The sequence below is a fragment of the Idiotropiscis lumnitzeri genome, chromosome 11 (assembly GCF_059441095.1).
Source record: "Idiotropiscis lumnitzeri isolate Australia: NSW breed Sydney's pygmy pipehorse chromosome 11, RoL_Ilum_1.0, whole genome shotgun sequence".
Lineage (NCBI taxonomy): Eukaryota > Metazoa > Chordata > Actinopteri > Syngnathiformes > Syngnathidae > Idiotropiscis > Idiotropiscis lumnitzeri.
This window is the reverse complement of record NC_142401.1, coordinates 7,817,934-7,834,109: the sequence shown is the minus strand read 5'-3', so window position 1 is coordinate 7,834,109 and position 16,176 is coordinate 7,817,934. Positions and strand designations below refer to the sequence as shown.

The window sequence follows — 16,176 nt, the reverse complement described above, 5'->3', positions numbered from 1 at the left end:
TAACATGTTATTATTTGATATTAATTCATTCAACAATGAAGTAACAGCAGCAATAAACAGTACATAGGGGACATTTAAATCCCAGTTGAATATTTTGAATATACCTTTAATATTTTTAGTTACCTTCAGTTAATCTCCACTTTTCCACCAACATTTTTTTCAAGAAGTCCAATTTACTCTTACTTTAATGTACCGTAATATCAATTCGGAAACCATGCAAACATGCGCAGGAAGGCCCGGAGCCGAGATTCAAACTCCCAGAACTTCAGAACTGTGTGAGGCGCATAAGAAAACCACTTTTACACTCTGCTGTCCAAATATCACTTGAGTCAAATTAAAATTGAAACCATATTTTGTCTGGCATACATCTTAGCATGAATTATCAAAATATGTCTGTCTGAGCAGGTTTTAATGCAACTGGCTTTTTCTGCACCTCCCTGTCTTGATTGTGCAACTAATTACAGTTTTACACTCATTCTCTACTTTTTGACATAGTGTTATTCTCACTCTGTGGTTTTCTGCAAATGTGCACTTCCTGTGCATGAAACACTGTCTTTTTTTTTCTTGGATGCCGTGCCACTTAAGACGACAACTGCTGCTTGTAAGTCACCGTTCAAAGTCAGAGTGAGTAAACTGTCTCTGTGATCACAAAATCATCAGCATGGAAAACTGTTCCCATGGGACAATCCCATATGGTAAGTCCTGAAGTAGATATTTCTATGTCTATATTATAATTATTATACACCCTCCAACCGCCTTTACGTACGAATCTAATACAAGAGAAGTAACGTTGTTTCTGCTTTTACGAAGATTACGATGCGCTTTTTGCTGGACACGATCGAAGATGTGTTAATTTACAGGAGATGCATGATTACGTTGACATTTATCACCCTGTCCAGCCATATTAAAAGTGTGTCACGTGTTGCTCATGATTAACATGTGGGTCACTGTTCTCACAATGTTGTTCATTTTTAAAACAGCGAAAGATTCTGAGAACACCTGGCGACATTAAGAAACCGGTTATCCGATGAGTAATGAAGACAATTGAAATATTTCATTGCATGATTATTTCTTTATATGTTTTCGCCCATAAATAATAAATCCATAATCATTGCTTTTCTGTCCTCTCTTTTGCCAGGTTGGAATCTTCTTTGTATGCCACCTTTGTTCTGGGTAATCAGTGGCTTACTGGTACTGTCATTGTCTTGCAATATTATTTTTTGCGTTTTAAACTCATATCGCTCAGGTAATCAATTTATTGGGCTTTAAATCCATTGAAGAAATGTATTTTAGTCATCTAATAGTGAGAATTGTTCTTCTGTATGGTTTGTTAGAGAAAACAAATTGTTGGTCTAGGATAAGACGAAGGTATTTATTATTTATATTTTACTCTGATGTTTGTTCTTCTAAAACGCCAATGCACGATTGAAAACAAAGCCAACACCGTTTTTTTGGGGCTGTTTTAGTAAGCGGTTTCAACAGGTGGAAGATAATCCAATATACGGAAACGTCAGCTGCATGCAAACTAGTGAGTGAATTTGGGAAATTTCCTCATGTATTATGGATTTGTTTTTTGTTTTTTTCAGTATTTTGTCCACATATCCTCAGGTACAACTGCAATTTCTGAAATCAATCCTCCACACTTGACAGTCAGTTCGCCATCTGCGAGGGATCAACTGCGCTCAAGCACTGACTCGAAGGTTTTTACGTTTTTCTTCTTCTTTTAAAGTCTGTAAAATAGTTGCGTATGCTATCATCGCATGGTTTGACGCCAAGGATATAAAAGTTATCATCCACAGTACAATAAAACGGAAAGTGACAGAGAAATTTGAGGACAATCACATTAAAAAAAAAATAAATGAAAGAATTGGACTATAGGGCTACTGTCAACATATTTATAATGATTCTTACTATAAATTGTTTCAAAAGGCCAATTAGCATTTACCACACCTTAAATAATGGATTAAAAACACAGTAGAATCCAACTTTACTGCAGAAACAATGAAAAAACAATTTAGCACAACATTGCCGTTCATCTTTAACCAAGTAGTTTGAAAAAAATGTCACACTAATCAAGAAGATAAGTGACGCAGTTTTCCTGAGATCTTATTTGTTCTCTCTTTTCAGCCGCAAACTACAGACTGTTATGCCAACCTGAGCCTCAAGCCCCCTAAGACAAAGTCTGCTTGCAGCTCTCCTCCGATTCAGTACTCAGAGGTGTTTCAGGCACACGAGTTGGGCGAGGAAGACAAAGGAAACGTGCATTCAGCAACCACCGTGTCGGATGTTTACGCTTCTGTGCAACCCAAGCGCACCAAAACCATCGATAATGTGGAGAGTGCAGAAGACTACGCTAATAATATGGCGCCGTGACAGGTTGTGACAACCGCCAACCACTAGATGGCACTGTTCATCAAGAATGTGTTTTAGTCCTCATGTTTCTTGCTGAATCAAAATCTTGCCTTGTTTTTCATAATAATAATAATAATAATAATAATAATAATAATAATATAAATTGTGATCTAGTAATATATTTAATACTATATGTGAATTAAGGGTAAATTAGGTTGAGGTACAGCTGGAATTTATTTCTGAAAACATAGCTACATAGCTATAAATATATAGCATAGCTATAAATACACCGCATCGCTTTTATAGGTCGAATTAACAATGATATACAAAAACCGGATGTCCTGCAAAAAAAAAAAAAATAAATAAATAAATAAATAAAAATAAAAAAATTTAAAAAAATATATATATATATATATTTAAACCGGTCTTGAAAATATGTTTAGGGACACAGAAAGTCATCTGATTCAAATTTGCTGTTGTCCAGTGTTATTTGTTGTGCATAAAGGACTGTGTTGAGTAGTTCATTCTGTTGAATGGTTTATTATTCTTATCATAATTATTTTCAATAGTTCTTTTTACTTTTGCTCTGCTCGATAAATTAATTGTCTGAGTAGTGATAGACTGATAAAATACTGCACAAGAATCTTCAGTTTAGACGATTACACTCTTTGATTTTTTTTGTTCTTGGCTCAATTTTCAGTCTGTCTACTTACTTTTTTAATTGTGACACTGAAGGAGACGAGGGGAATTTCCGCTTCTGAGAGACTCAAGTGCAGTCCCGCGGGTTGATACAATGTTTAATAACCTGTCACCTGCATAGGCAGGTGCTCTTTAACCATTGTTATTAGCTTTCCTTATCTGATAAAATTGAGTATAAATTGAGTTATTAGTGCAACAGAGCGAGTATGAGACCAGACCGTTGTAAGTGCAAGTTACCATGAACGCATCAACAAGTTTGCGAGTGCGTCTGCCAGCATTGGTGCTCGTGTTAGAAGTCATCATCCTGATTCTCTATGCTGTCTTTGTCACTTATGACGACAACGGCAATGCCAAGCTGCAAAACAACGAGACCAACCCGATGGACAACAGCGTGTATCGCGACTATCCTTTCTTCGCCGACGTCCAAGTGATGATTTTTGTCGGCTTCGGCTGCCTGCTGGCCTTCTGCCGATTCTACGGCTTCAGCGGAATGGTCTTCAACTTTCTTACGGCCACCTTTGCAATCCAGTGGGCGATCATCATCCAAGGCTTCTTCCAGTTTTACCACCACGGTAAAATTCACCTGGGCCATAATATATGCATCTATTATTAAAAATTTTTTTAAATAAATAACAAATAATTGCCATATTGATGACTCTTGTAGGTACTTTGTATTTAATGTGTAATTTGTGCCTTCATTCTTTATTCAAATATTTTTAATAAATAGAAATGACAGTCATAATGATTGATAACAAACAATCACCTATATGAGAATCACACATTGTATGACTCAGGTTTACATAAACAATGGAAATAAAACATTGATGTGGCGGCTTGGACCTTTGACTTCATGGAGCTAATTTATTTTTATGGACATCAACATCATTGCAGGAAATAGAGTTCTTGATATCTTGCACTCCATTAAAGTCTGAAGGCATATCAAAGAACACCTCATCATCAAAACAGTCCTCATCCGATGGGGAAGCCATGCATGGCAGCGTCAAGACCAAACCGGTCAGCAGCCCGCCAACGGTGGAAACGGCGATGGTGGAAAGGATGGCCGCCAATTGGTAGAGAGCCTGCTCTTGCGCCGTCCGCCCCAAGCCTGGCTTCAACCCGGGGATCAGCGTCTGAAGCTCCAGCAACTTTGGATCTCCCTCCGGTGGAGCGCGGTGGGAAAAGATCTGGTACATGCTCGGTCCGTAGGTTTCCTCAGTGGCGAGCAGGATGGCGCAGATTCCCGCTGCGGATGAAATGAGGCCCGTGAGTCCGTGCAGATTGTGAATGCCGCACTGGTCCTGGATCTTCATGCGTCGCGCCAAAAAGGGGGTGAGGTACTTGTACCCGAGAAAACAAGCAGTGCAGCCCATGATGCCCAAAGCGTAGGCGGCTGAAGGAGAAATCATCATGTCCACGGACGCTCCAACTGTCACACCACCTGCCAAAGTCACGTTCTGGATGTCGGCCATTGTGAGCTTGCCTCTCTTATTGAACACGGCGGAAAGTGCGAAGGCAGTGAGAGTGGATGAGCTCAGACCGATAAAAGTGTGCAGGATGGCTCGGTGTTGATCGTCACCTTTTAAGGTGAGCGCCGAGTTGAACGAGGGCCAGAACACCCAGAGGAACAAGGTTCCCATGACCGAGAGGATGTCCGAGTGGTAGCTTGTGATTTCTTTGGAGTGGCCGTTATTGAGTGCCGGGCGGTACAGCGCAAATGTCACGCCGAGACCAAAGTAGCAGGCAAACAAGTGAATAAGAATGCTGCCGCCCGCATCATTGATGCGGATGTATTTCAATACGGCCCACTCGGTCACCGAAAAGACGGGGATCTCCAGCAAAGCCATCACCAGGAGCTGCACCGGACTGGTCTTCCCGAGCACGGCCCCGAAGGAGATGAGCACCACGGCGCACGCAAACTCTGCATACAGCAGGTTGATGACGCCCAGGTGAATTTTCCCGTCGTGGTAAAACTGGAAGAAGCCTTGGATGATGATCGCCCACTGGATTGCAAAGGTGGCCGTAAGAAAGTTGAAGACCATTCCGCTGAAGCCGTAGAATCGGCAGAAGGCCAGCAGGCAGCCGAAGCCGACGAAGATCATCACTTGGACGTCGGCGAAGAAAGGATAGTCGCGATACACGCTGTTGTCCATCGGGTTGGTCTCGTTGTTTTGCAGCTTGGCATTGCCGTTGTCGTCATAAGTGACAAAGACAGCATAGAGAATCAGGATGATGACTTCTAACACGAGCACCAATGCTGGCAGACGCACTCGCAAACTTGTTGATGCGTTCATGGTAACTTGCACTTGCAACGGTCTGGTCTCATACTCGCTCTGTTGCACTAATAACTCAATTTATACTCAATTTTATCAGATAAGGAAAGCTAATAACAATGGTTAAAGATCACCTGCCTATGCAGGTAACAGGTTATTAAACATTGTATCAACCCGCGGGGCTGCACTTTAGTCTCTCAGAAGCAACAATTTCCCTCCTCTTCTGCTTGGTCTAAATAAAAATGTAATCCATAAAAAAATATTATTAATTACACAGCAGTTGTTTTACTTGGATTAATTCAAACAGCCAGTGTTCATTTATTTAATATAATACTTTTACTTAAAAAGGCATTGATTACATCGCACAATTAAAACACACTCACGCACACACACACTCACACACACGTGTCAGGAAGTTCCAGTGATGTAAAAAAACTTGAAGTAGAGTAAGACGAAAAAGAGTGCTAAGAATGGAGGAAATTAAGAAGGAGACTCACTGAATAAATGCTATTCAAATCTATCAATAGCATCACAGTTCATTATGCAAAATATGAGCGATAAGAGCAACATAAATCAAACAAAAACACGAAACAACTTTACATATTAAGTATTTATTTTTTAATATCTAAAATAATAATTAATTATTCCATTCTGTTTGTAATATTTTATTTAATTTTGTACAACCAATCAACCGATTTATTTATACTTTTATTAAATTAAATTAATGGATTTCCCAAACGATTTAATGAAAAAAAAGGATTACACATTTTATCATTAAACAAATTACCTTTTTATTGTTTAAAGTTGCTAATGTTTCGTTAGAAGGAGGAACAGTGGCAAAAAAAAAAGAAGAAAAAAAAGAAGACAATCCCAAAATGCATTGCAGTGCACACGTATGCAAACAGGAACATGGCTGCCGGTGTTTGACATAGCCAGCAGTCAATTTTCTTTATTTCTGTCGGCCTGACAGCTCTCTAGAGTCGCCTTTTCACACTTATTTTGCGTCCGCGACTGAAGTACAACGTTTGTGGTGTATTTTTCTTTTTTACCGCATCTTCTGACAACGGTTTTTCTGTCTCTCGACAAGCAAACAGGTAAGAGTTCGCTCGCTAGCTAGCCGGCTAACTTAGCTCAGTCGGTTTAGTCATCTAAACCTGCAACAGTATTGACGAGCCATTACTAAACAATACCTCAAGACATGTGACATTTCCTTAAACGTTGAGAACCAAGACGCTGTTCGGTAAGTTTTGATTGACTCGTTTTAAATCGGGCAAACCCATGCTCATTCGTGTGTGACTACCATTTCCTGTTCTGTACTAATGCCATAAATATAATTACGATCATGAACATAATGTCAATTATTTGGAGCCACTTCATAACATAGCATAGCACTGTCGTAATAAATATCAACGTACTTGGTTGTGAGATTTTTATGGCCTTAAGAAAACGACTATAACACAAAACAATTGACATTTTTAATTTTCAGCGTTTGATACAACATTATCATATTTTTTTTGTTCAATGTATTTTTAGTGAATCATCATGGCCAGTCCAAGAACAAGAAGAGTTTTGAAGGAAGTCAGAACACAAGATGAAAATAATGTAAGTCCACAGACAAAACCTGTATTGTTTAATATTTGCGTAGGGCTAAGTCCAGCTATGGATGCTATATTTGTGCTGATACTTGAAAAAAAATAACGGTGGTTATATTGGTGACCAATTACATTGCTAGACAGCTAGAAAGCTGTCTGAGTAAATATACATTTTATTTCCGCAGTGGTTTTAACCAGTCTACACCCCTTTGTTCAAATGCATGGGTTTTTTGATATGAAAAAAAATAACAAGACCAAAACCACCATTAACGTGAACTATAACTGGTAAACTACAAATGATTTAAAATAATAATAATACATGTTTGAGAATGAAAGTAAAAATGAACTGAGTTAATGTGGTTGCCCAAGTGTGCTTACCGTCTTATAACTGTGATGCGGCTGTTGAGAATATCCAATCACATTGAAACTAACGCTAAATGGAAGACCGCATGCACCTGCCATAATTCAAAGTGCCACTGAATAACCTCAAATAAGTTTAAGAAGTTCTAGTAGGCTTTTCCTGACATTTACTTGCTTTCTAGCAGGACCCTGTGTGCAACAATTTCCCACAATTGTTTGGGCGATTTTTAAACCTGTTGGTGATAATTCCAAAATGTGTAACTGCCTCAAACACAACAGTGCTCATCACCATATGAACGTTGTACTTTTTTTTTTTCCATTAGCTGGAACTGGGGCCTTGGGCAGGTTGGAGGGAATTATGAACAGTTCCACATAGCAAACAAACCTTGCAACCAACAGTCAAACCTTACAAGCCATTGCTCAAAAGCAAAAAAAAAAAAAAAAAAACACAACACAGCAAAACAACAGAACTTTATTTGGATTTAATCAGAGACCCTTTATCATTAGTCATCATTAGCACGTTGCCGGAAGTGTGACGCTGGAGCTGCACAATGGCTGGTGCTCAAAAAAGGGTTGCGTATCTCCACATGTTCATGCAGATAGATATTAGTGCTGTAAAAGCCCTTGCCAATATCATATAAAAACCTGATTGGAATTGTCTGATACGTGTCTGACATTACAGCAGAAGTGATAATTATTTAGATTACCTTAAGACTGCATGCAAAACTGAATGATATAATGGCCCGTTGAAAGCAGTAACCATTTTGGAATCTGCTGTGAAATGGTATATCTTTCAATTCAAAATTCCTTCTATGGTGATTTCACTGACTGATTAAGTTCAGAAGGACAGGAGAACAAAGCCTGTGTTAAATCTATCACCACCAACTAGTTTTTCACGCAGCACAAGCAGCTACATCAATTAAGTCCAACTGGACAATAAAAATCGATCTTCTGGTACCACAATTGAGTATTGGCCCATGTAAAAAAAAAAAAAAGAAAAATTTCTTGGTTGGTTTTTGCAAAGGCTGTTTCACATCATTAAATAGAAGGAAGCACGCATGGAAATTTTTATTTGTAAATTTCCGAATGTCCTTCAATTTGTCACCATTAAAAATAAAGAAAAGGGGTACAAAATAATACAAGGGTAAGATTCAAATGAATAATGTCCACACATTCTAAAAGCATACTTTGTAGCCTTACTAAAATAAACAATGTATTCCTGATATAATCCATCCTGTTTTATTCCTCGCAGTTGTGCTTTGAGTGTGGGGCGTTCAATCCTCAGTGGGTTAGTGTGACCTATGGAATCTGGATATGTTTGGAATGCTCCGGAAAACACAGAGGCTTGGGGGTGCATCTCAGGTACAGAAAAAAAAAATCAAATGAGACTTACGCTTCCAACTTGGAAGTCAATTAATGATTCAGCACCATTGACTTGATGCGCCCTTAAATGATTAGAATGCATGTGATGCAACAGTTAATAAAAACATATTACCACGTCAATCATTACCCAAAGATAAAGATAAAGATGTCCTTTATTAGTCCCCCAATGGGGAAATTTGAGGTGTAACAGCAGCAAAGATCTAGATCACACAGAGTCGGCGGCGTAATGTAGCCGTTAATGTATAGCATTAGCAGCAGACATTCATAAAAAGCATGCAAATATACACAGTATAAACGTATCTAAGTGTAAGGAAACAAGCAGGTTCCTATTGATTTTGTTTCTAAAATATGACTTTAAATTTATCATAGTCTGTGGTGAAACTTCTCTGTTTTTGTTTGCAGCTTTGTGCGTTCTGTCACTATGGACAAGTGGAAAGATATTGAGCTTGAGAAGATGAAAGCAGGAGGCAATGGCAAATTCCGTTTGTTTCTTGAACTCCAAGATGATTACAATCCCAACTGGACTTTACAGGAGAAGTATAACAGCCGGGCTGCTGCGCTTTTTAGGGACAAGGTGAGCCATGCAGGAAGCTATGGCTTGCTGAATGATCCCCCCCTTCTTATACAGACTGAATCATTACAGTCAAGTCCAAAATGGTTAAGTTTTTTTTTGAGTTAATGTTTAGTTTTGCTTGTGTAACCGATGTGGTTTATCTGGAGAGGAAACAAAACTTCCAGAGCAAAAAAAATACATGACAGATATCTTGACAGACTGAGTTCCTTTAAGCAATAAGAATATCCAAACATTCACATTTTTTATTAATCATTTTGATACGGGTACATTTCATTTTGCCACACAGGTACATATCCAACGGTGCAATTCATTGTTTCCTCGACATCCATTTTACACGCTTGACCTAAAAATGTGTTGATGATATGAATGATTTTGGGCTGAATGAGTTAAACCTACAAACCCCCATTCTTGTGTCCATCTTTAATGATTTATTTTTCAGGTTGCCACTGAAGCTGAGGGGAAGGAGTGGTCTATTGAAACATCATCTGCCAAAAATTGGGTCTCACCTCAACCCAAAAGCAGCCTTTCATCCTCACATCGGTAAGACTGAAGGAAAACTTACAGTAGTTTATCTATGATCCTACAGATTCTGAGTCTTTACCGCTGTGAATATGCGCCACAGTTCCGGGGGTCCTGGAGTGAACTCTGCCACATCTGGTGATAAAGCATTCGAAGACTGGTTGAGTGATGACGTCAACTCTTATCAGAGGTAATAACTTGATCTTCCTATCGATGATTGTTTTAGTTATTTTTTCTTTTCAAGAAGTGTATTATTTTGTTAAAACTCTTTTTCAGCGGTGGTGGCTACAGTGGGAATCAAGAGAACCGCTATGTTGGTTTTGGCAACACAACGGCCCCAGAGAAAAAGGACGACGACTTCATAAACAATGCAATGTCCTCTATTTATTCAGTAAGACACATCGTAAACAGTCACTTTTTCTTCAACTCTCATAGATTTTTATTTATCCTGCTATGTTTTTGTTTTGCAGGGTTGGAGCAATTTCACTGTTGGGGCCACCAAATTTGCTTCCATTGCCAAAGATAATGTAAGAACCCAAACTGTTACAACTGCGTTTCCAAACCAACATTTGTTTGGACCGTTTTTCTAATTAAGTGAGGACATTTTGAAGAAAAGTACCTTCTTAATTTTTCATATTTTCCACCCAGACAACAAAACTGGCAAATCAAGCAACTTTGAAGGTAAGACTGATATGCTTACTGGTGATCTCTTTCAGGTACACAACACACACTGATCACATATATCATTAATTCTTATGAGTAGTCTATTTTTACATAGACTGTATGCTTTCTTTATTTCTTAAAAAAAAAAAAAAAAACTACAATTGACCTCACTGCACACTTACAATCGAAACGCATGATGCTCTAATCAACTGAAACTTTATCTCTAATTCTCTTTGCCTTCTCTGGACATAGTTAAGGGGCTATAAGGCGCCCCCAGAACCGGTAATGCAAGAAATGAGCGCATGACACGTTTCCTGCATCTTGTTTGTAAAAATGTGGTGTTATTTTAATTTTCTTGAAAAACTGAAAAGGACTGCATGAGATGTTTTCCTGCTTAATGTGTATTTGTTTAGTCTCATTTTATTTCTGGATTCTTTTGTTTGCAATATTTTATTTTTCCACAAATGGTGACTGTCACCTGTGGGTTGTTGGCTTCTGCAGCATAAAGTATTTGCTATGAGCTTATGGATAACATTTTTAGTCTTCTCATCAGGCACTTTAATAACGGCTGGGAAAAGGAAAAAAAATAAAAACTTTGACGCCTCTACACAGTAAACTTCCATTGCAATGGGTTATCCGATGCATGCCATCTTTGAGTTTTTTTTTTGTGCTGTCGCGGTGTAATGGCACACACAAGAATATCTTTGAGCCATTCCACCTGTTCAGCGTCAACATCTCATGCCAAGCTGTCGATATGAAACTGTTTCATTGAAGTTATTTTTTTCCCCTCCCTCTGTTAGGCGACAGAGTTAGGACACACGATAAATGAGAGTGTTATCAAACCTACCCAAGAAAAGGTAACATTGATGTTTGAAGTTGTTCAATTGGTGGTGGGTTGCAGCACTTAAAACAGCTTCAGATGTGAATGTGCTATTTTCTACCGTGCTTGCTTATCAGCTTCATGTGAACGCACATTCGAAGACAAAAGCAGTGACTTAGCAATGGTTAACCTTGTTGCTTGTACCAAATTGTGAGTTTTAGCATTTTATTCACAATTTAAAGAAAGTCTGAATTAGTGAGCCTTTATATTTGCAAAATCTTTACTACTTGCTCAACTTAAAAATCCCTGACTGTGTCTTTTGCCTTCTAATGTACGGTTGACAGAGGTTAAGGCACCTGCAGCATGCACCTCTGTCTTTTCCCTCTTGCAGAATGATTGTCGCCACATTTCTTTCCAATCAACTAACTTTGTTGAGGCAGTTATCATGAGTGTAATCAACCAAAATGATTGATTACTACCTGCTGTTCTTAATACACAGTGGTTCTAATCGAAATACATCTACACACTCCTGTTCAATTGCCGGGTTTTTGTGGCGTAAAAATGACACCGTGATAAATCATTTAAAAACTGTTTGCTCCATTAATGTGATGTATGACCTGTACGGCTCAGTTAAAAATCTAAAAAAATAAATAAACAGCTTCAAAACTGGAAAGGTTGTCTGCCGAGAAGCCGGCAGCATGACTGAAGGAGCTGTAGGATTTTCTGTTTAGTACTTGCGACTAAAATTCATGTGTCAGAGTTGTGAGACAGGCCGGCAAGATGGAGGAAGCCTTGTCTCACAAAAAAAATAAACAAACAAAAAAAAAATACATTCAACCCTTGCTACATATTTTCGATTATAGATCACATTAAATGTAGATTTTTTTTTTTTCTTTTAAGTAATCTTTTTTTTTTTTAATTTTAACATCACAGAATCCTGGCAATGACCACGGGTTTGTGTAGACTTTTATTTCCACTGTGACTGTACTAAAAAAAACATGTATCCATACGATTTGTTTAAATCATTACAATTTGGCTCATCCAGGTGAAAGATGGCAAATTGCTAGATGAAATGACAGTCGGCATCACTGAGTTGGCAAACAAGGTAGGATGGATGGCAGAGCTCTGCCGCATTGAAGGGGCAAAACCAGTCTTGTGAGCGTGAAGCAGTGCCCACGACCGTAATGGAAAGAAAATTAATGAATGGAAATAAAAGTTATAAATCCATAAATGTGCAAAGATCTCGGAGGCACCCCTCCTTGTTTCCACCCTCAGCGAAGACTGGTTTTGTTGAAACATATATGTATGTGTATATTAATTCTGTGTACTGTTGTTTTCTTGCTACCATTGTTACTCCGGTGGTGAGTATTTATGTGCACATTTTTTATCTTATCGTCACTGTCTCAGCATTACTATGAGTTCAAAAGATATTAGATATTACATGTGGAAGTGATGAATTATGACATTAGTTGTAACAGAATAAACAAGATAACCGTCGTGTGTATGAATCAACTGTATAAATATATTTTTCTCAGCAAAGTCTCTTTAATTTAGGTGCAGGGCGCTGGTGCCAAATTGACCAATCTCTTCTCGGGCAAACCAGAAGATGGGTAATAATACATTGCATTAAAATTGTGAAAACTGCCACATACCAAATGAATTGTACTTAAATGTGATATGTGTTTAGGGCTTCTGGCGATACTTACCAGAACATGGATGCTACCGAGGGATATCAGGGCAGTTCCAGCCAGCCTGTCTCAAAGGATTTCTGGGAAACATTTGGTAGCAACAGCTCCCTCAAGGCCAAGAAATCCCCAAGCAGTGACAGCTGGACCATTGCAGATAATTCTGCAAAGAAGAGCTCTGACAGTTGGGACAATTGGGGCTCTGATGCGGCATCCAACAACAAACACAGCACGGAGGAGAGCTGGGAGGCTTGGGACAACTGGGAGAATGCAGATGGTAAGGCCAAAAAGAGTCCGACGAAACCTACTGAGGAAACCTGGGGTAATGCAGACTGGTAGTCCTCCATCCCACGAAGCTCAACTTCCCCCTTCTGCCTCTCTTTCGCTCGTCATCCCACCGGCACTTACAGGAAAGGAAGGAGCTGCTTGCCTAACTCTGCCTGTCAATCCATTCAAATGCTCTATGTTGAAGATGCCCAAGGTTTACATTAACTGCATGAGAAAAGTCCTATTCATAAAAATTACGACTATATTGACTTGGACTTGTTTGATAATATTGTAAATGATCGCCCCCCTGAAAAAAAATAGTGTATATAAGATCCTAGTTGACTAAAGTGGAATAGACCTATTGGTAAATCCTTCCGTGTTCATATTATATACTTCTTACATTGTGATACTGCTGCTCATTTCACTCCCAAAAGAAAATGACGCATGTTTCTGAAAATCATTGTAAATACAGAATGAGAGACCTAGCGCTAACCGTAGTCATGTTCGCACTAACTTATTCAACTCCAACGCCATACGAGTGTGCATCATATTTTCATGATCTTGAATTCCTTTGCATACTGAAATGGTGTTCCATATCATATCATGTATTAGTACAATAAAAGTAATCTATTTATACAAGCAGTTAATATTTAACAACTGATGAAATCCTTTTTGAACTTTCCGAGCAATGCTCCACCTTCCTTTGTGGCCTCTTTCCAATGCATTGGGATGAAAGATAATTTTGGTTCAACATTTTTGGTGAATGGTGATATAGAGTACTAAAATTAATTTCATCCAGCTGTTTGTCATTGGGGAGTGTAGGTGCTTATTTTTCTTAGAATTGATCATAGACTGTACTTTTTGCACAGATGTTGAGGTGGCATTTACTTATACACAGAAAACATACTGAATTCATCTCTAGATGGACTGAGTTTTATGAACTTTCACATGCAGTCAATGCAAGTTGTTTGGAATTGCGCACGCAGGACTGCCATTACACTTGATCAATTTGAAGTATTGATGTCAAACATTTTCATGTGCTGACGTCTACATTTTGGGCTGCTACGTCTCAAAATCATGAATACTGAATGCTTAGATTGGTGTCGCTCTCATCACCTCACATTTGACTGGAACCAGCAGATATGACCTTCGTAGCAAAGTTTCATTTAAATCAAACTAATTGGCAATGTTTAACTATGAGGAAGAACGCAACTGCACCTTTTATAATGTGGCCTTGAAATGAATCAGTGAACACCCACATGTGTTTCGGCATTTGTGGATTTGTCTATTAGTGCGTACGTATTTTATTTTGTTTTTTTACCTATCCTTTTCCCCGAAAAGCGTAATTTTCTGTTTTCGTGCTCAGTGGCATCTTAGTGTCAAAGTATGTTGACGTGTGTTGAGGAGTTCCATTTGGATATAAGTTGGCGCCATCTTGTGGCAGCGAGATGTAATTACAACCTTTTTTTTCTCTGGTGGAGGGTTGTCTATTGTTTGCAGGTTTTGCTATTTAATCGTGGAGGTTCACCTTACTTTAAACTGCACCCAGAAAGACAAGATGATCAGTGTTATAATCATTAAAATATACATATATCATACGAAACAACCCTAGATCTTCTATTTTCGGGGCTTTGCTCGGAACAAATCCAACCAGTTCTTTCAAACAGCATAATACTTTGTGTAACACTGCAAAATCTCTTTTTTCCTCTCTATATAAACTTTTTTAATCATTCAGTAATAATTGATGAAGAAAACTTTATTCCATTCTGTTTCTACCTCAAAGAAAATGTTACTACACAGTATGCATATGCGATGTGTTTTTGTTCGTTGTGCCTGCCTTGTAATAATGTGGACTTCATGTTAAAGCAAGACAAAATGGCATGGCAGCAACTGATGTGTTTCACTGTTGGTAGTAGTACAGTGCTATAATAAAAAAAAAAATCACCCAGAACAGTTGTCTTGCTTGACCAAGTGTTTTCATGTATGCAAATATGTTTAAAGCCTTAAACTCCTCTTCTTTGCATTGTTCATACTCGTTTCAGTTTGTTGTGAGTTTTACGTGTTTGTAATTGAACATCTCTTATCATGTGTGTTTGCATATTGCCACATGGAAGCTCTCCTGTGAGACCCCCCCCCCATTTCACGTCAACGTGATACATAACATATCTGATTTTAATTTTCCAATTCACGAGAGTAAAAGCTGAGGTGAATGTTTTGTTGGGGTTAATCGCTGAATGTGTCAATAAAAGCGACATAAAAACACGAGACAAAATCGAGTCTACTGTATAATCTAAACTATTCTACATATGGAAAAAAAACAGTTCATCAGCTGTACCTGTTAAACGTTGGAACTATGCTGTTCTTTCTCATGACAGATGCTATTTTTGATGTGCATGAGATACCGTGGTGTGAAAATTAAAACAGCGAGCTTGTTTCTTTGGTGTATTCAAGTGCAGTTCTGTCTGTTTTTCCCCTTTCGAGTTTCACCAGCAGCAAATCCTTGATGTGAGCCAGTGTTACACGGCACAGTTTGTGGAGATTTTCCCTGTAAACGTGGTTTCTGTGCTGAATAAAATGTCAACTCACCGGTATTTTGTCTGCTTGGCAATTAACGACGAGGATATGGAGATTTATTTCGAGAAGAACATGCAATAAAAAAAAGCCTGCAAAACTAACTCCAAGGCATATTTTCTGTGCGTCAATCTGTAAATACAGTATCGGCGTCACTCTCAGAATGTTTTATTAGTGGTTTTCATTAAATGATCGGTTTAATATTAGGAATGACTCCCGTCGTTCTGTATCCTTCGATAGCTCAGTTGGTAGAGCGGAGGACTGTAGGAGCGTTCATGCTGATATCCTTAGGTCGCTGGTTCAAATCCGGCTCGAAGGAATTTTTTTTCCTCTTTGAGATTGCCAAATCATCTTAATTACAACTGTCATCTCACTTTATGAATACCCGAATTCGCTTTTTTTTTGGTGATTTTCAAATGTA

At 38.5% G+C, this 16,176-nt stretch overlaps 2 protein-coding genes, 1 non-coding gene and 1 pseudogene across 13 annotated transcripts; 3 read left to right on the top strand and 1 right to left on the bottom strand.

Annotated features, from left to right (window-relative positions):
* Window positions 1–569: 569 nt before the first annotated feature.
* On the top strand, window positions 570–3,658 carry LOC148327166 (uncharacterized). Of its 2 annotated transcripts, XM_088309594.1 has the most exons (6): window positions 570–695; window positions 1,139–1,246; window positions 1,335–1,368; window positions 1,467–1,528; window positions 1,609–1,700; window positions 2,128–3,647. In XM_088309594.1, the coding sequence occupies exons 1-6, from the start codon at window positions 662–664 to the stop codon at window positions 2,371–2,373; spliced, it is 576 nt and encodes a 191-aa protein (XP_088165720.1). In that variant the 5' UTR covers window positions 570–661; the 3' UTR covers window positions 2,374–3,647. The 2 variants fall into 2 exon arrangements, with proteins under 2 accessions (XP_088165720.1, XP_088165721.1); XM_088309595.1 differs by lacking the exons at window positions 1,335–1,368; window positions 1,467–1,528 and having other exon boundaries at window positions 1,139–1,173; window positions 1,587–1,700; window positions 2,128–3,658.
* Window positions 3,659–3,899: 241 nt separating this feature from the next.
* LOC148327165 (ammonium transporter Rh type B pseudogene) lies at window positions 3,900–5,342 on the bottom strand (annotated as a pseudogene).
* An 854-nt stretch (window positions 5,343–6,196) lies between these two features.
* On the top strand, window positions 6,197–15,770 carry arfgap1 (ARF GTPase activating protein 1). Of its 10 annotated transcripts, XM_088308770.1 has the most exons (14): window positions 6,197–6,415; window positions 6,855–6,923; window positions 8,526–8,635; window positions 9,059–9,230; window positions 9,670–9,770; window positions 9,853–9,939; window positions 10,026–10,140; window positions 10,220–10,276; window positions 10,398–10,430; window positions 10,665–10,694; window positions 11,213–11,269; window positions 12,278–12,337; window positions 12,787–12,842; window positions 12,920–15,770. In XM_088308770.1, exons 2-14 carry the CDS (start codon window positions 6,864–6,866, stop codon window positions 13,254–13,256), a joined length of 1,275 nt encoding a protein of 424 aa, XP_088164896.1. In that variant the 5' UTR covers window positions 6,197–6,415; window positions 6,855–6,863; the 3' UTR covers window positions 13,257–15,770. The 10 variants fall into 10 exon arrangements, with proteins under 10 accessions (XP_088164896.1, XP_088164906.1, XP_088164897.1 ...); XM_088308780.1 differs by lacking the exon at window positions 8,526–8,635; XM_088308771.1 differs by lacking the exon at window positions 10,665–10,694.
* Window positions 15,771–15,985: 215 nt separating this feature from the next.
* Window positions 15,986–16,074, top strand: trnay-gua (transfer RNA tyrosine (anticodon GUA)). The gene is given in 2 exon segments: window positions 15,986–16,022; window positions 16,039–16,074. It is a non-coding gene; the product is annotated as a tRNA-Tyr (tRNA).
* The last annotated feature ends 102 nt before the right edge of the window (window positions 16,075–16,176 follow it).

What these genes read in the sequence shown, in the direction of transcription:
- LOC148327166 (XM_088309594.1), top strand. Translation starts at nt 662, where the DNA reads ATGGAAAACTGTTCCCATGGGACAATCCCATATG. An exon ending in TTTAAACTCATATCGCTCAG is followed by an intron (nt 1,247 to 1,334) that starts GTAATCAATTTA and finishes ATGGTTTGTTAG; the next exon opens with AGAAAACAAATTGTTGGTCT. An exon ending in GCTCAAGCACTGACTCGAAG is followed by an intron (nt 1,701 to 2,127) that starts GTTTTTACGTTT and finishes CTCTCTTTTCAG; the next exon opens with CCGCAAACTACAGACTGTTA.
- arfgap1 (XM_088308770.1), top strand. Translation starts at nt 6,864, where the DNA reads ATGGCCAGTCCAAGAACAAGAAGAGTTTTGAAGGAAGTCAGAACACAA. An exon ending in CTTCCATTGCCAAAGATAAT is followed by an intron (nt 10,277 to 10,397) that starts GTAAGAACCCAA and finishes TTTTCCACCCAG; the next exon opens with ACAACAAAACTGGCAAATCA. An exon ending in ATAAGGCGCCCCCAGAACCG is followed by an intron (nt 10,695 to 11,212) that starts GTAATGCAAGAA and finishes TCCCTCTGTTAG; the next exon opens with GCGACAGAGTTAGGACACAC.